This window comes from Saprolegnia diclina (genome assembly GCF_000281045.1).
Source record: "Saprolegnia diclina VS20 unplaced genomic scaffold supercont1.94, whole genome shotgun sequence".
Classification (NCBI taxonomy): Eukaryota; Oomycota; class Saprolegniomycetes; order Saprolegniales; family Saprolegniaceae; genus Saprolegnia; species Saprolegnia diclina.
Genome location: NW_008246161.1, coordinates 204,726 through 206,591, shown reverse-complemented (window position 1 = coordinate 206,591; position 1,866 = coordinate 204,726). Strand labels below are relative to the sequence as shown.

At 57.6% G+C, this 1,866-nt stretch overlaps 1 protein-coding gene across 1 annotated transcript; it reads right to left on the bottom strand.

Moving 5' to 3' along the window:
- Window positions 1-90: 90 nt before the first annotated feature.
- SDRG_15523 (hypothetical protein) lies at window positions 91-1,865 on the bottom strand (the record flags this gene model as incomplete). The annotated part of the gene is made up of 4 exons (XM_008621698.1): window positions 91-265; window positions 316-847; window positions 897-1,410; window positions 1,461-1,865. Coding segments are annotated over 4 exons (1,626 nt in total), but the record flags the coding sequence as incomplete, so codon positions are not given.
- Between the last annotated feature and the right edge of the window lies 1 nt (window position 1,866).

The following is a 1,866-nucleotide window of genomic DNA, read 5'->3' as shown; positions in this document are numbered from 1 at the left end:
CGGCAACCGCCGACTTGAACGTTTGGTGGCATGGCACCTAGCCAAGTACGGCATATCAGAATTCGTATCAATAGGTGATGTAATCTCCATACCCCATGCCGCCGACATGGCCACGTTGAAGATAAAGTAGCTCGGCTCTTCAATCATGAGCTTCTTGGGGTTCCGAGGTGTGCCTTGGGGCGGCGACGTGAGTGCCGACGCTGGGACTTCAAAGATCGGCGCCTTGTCTAACATCCAACGAACGTAACCATGGTCGCCCGTGACCCTAATTCATCCCGTATAGATTTTGTCATCCAAGAAAGAGACAATATGTACCATTCGAGCTGGTACTTGTAGAACGACGTGTACGCTTCGTAGCTGATTGGCCAGTTGGACGAGATGGCGTCCATTTGGTACTCGAACGGCTCCATCATCGACGTCGGCGTCTGCGCATTGGTGCGCGGTGCGTCGCACTTGGGGTTTTGGCTGTCACGGTCGCAGAGAAATCCGCCCTTGTATCCGTTGGCGATTGGGAAGCACGTGCCGTTGTAGTTGATGCCCCAGTGCAGCGGACCCTTGCCGTCCATCAGCCCGAGGTCCGCGTGCAAATCGCGGCCCGAGCTGATGGTCTTGATGTCAAACTGGTTGTCGTCGATCGTACCATTTTGCGCCGCGGCGACCGACGCCCGCTCTTGCTTTTGGGTCGCGTCGGGCGTGCACCGGTTGTTGGCGGCGTACCGGAGACCTTGGTACCACGACTTGTGTCCGCGGGCTGCAAACGCCGACGTCGGAATATCGGCCATGTTGGCACCGGGCGTCAAGCAGTTCTTGTTGTAGTAGCACGCCGTGTAGCCCACACCGTGTCGGCCTGTCGGTCCGTAATGATTTCGTTCTATATTTGTACACAATTGTCGTACCTTTCGAGTCCGTGTTGTTGGTTGCCTCGTACTTCATGGTGGCCGTAACCAACCGGTACTCGTCTGGCATGCCCGGCGCGATTTGAAGAGACGACGAGATGTCACTGCCGCCGCCTTCGAGAATGTCGATCTCGGGGGACCCGCGGCCCATGTTCGGGTGCAAGCCGTAGCCGGGGTTGGGGTTGCAGGCGCTAATGCGCTGAGACGAATCGTAGCGCTCGTCGCACTCGCTGTAGGTCCATGGCCACATGCGGTTGGTCGATGCCGCAAAGAGCGCGCGACCGAGGTTGCCCATCATCCAGAGACCCGGCCACGTCGGGTAAAACTTGATATCGGGGATGCGGTCGAGGAACTGCACGGGCATATCGCGTTGGAGGTTGCCGTCCCAGCGCTTCCCCGTGATATGGGGGTTCATCGACGCACGGGTCGCACCAGGCATCTTGGCTGAAATCTCGACAAACCCGCCTTGGATACAAAACTTGTTCCACGTTTGCATCATGGCCGCGCGATAGTACTAGTCGACAGGTTAGTTGCATGCACCAACACTATGTAGACAATATGTACCATTGTCTTGGTCGTCCATGACGGTGCATCTGACCACACGTTGTAGTACGTGACGTTGGTCTCAGTCGCGTCGACGCGGATCTGAAACTTGCCATTGACCGTGAGCGCATTCTCGGGGGTGTAGACGCCCACAGCGCGGTTGACGCCATCGGGAATGTCGAGGGCGACCCAGAGATGGTCATGGCCGGCCGTAAAGTTGCGGCCGGCCAAGTTGAACTCGTCGCTCATGACCAAGTCCCACGGATCGCCCCGAGAACTCGTCATTGTGTGAAACTCGTCCGGAGTCTCGACGTCGACCCACGTCTTGACGCCCGACTTGGTTGGCAGCGTTGGGTCGTTTTGATCGAGCGCGTCGGCCACTTTCCAAGCAAGAAACAGACAAACGGACGTCGTCGCTCGACCCATA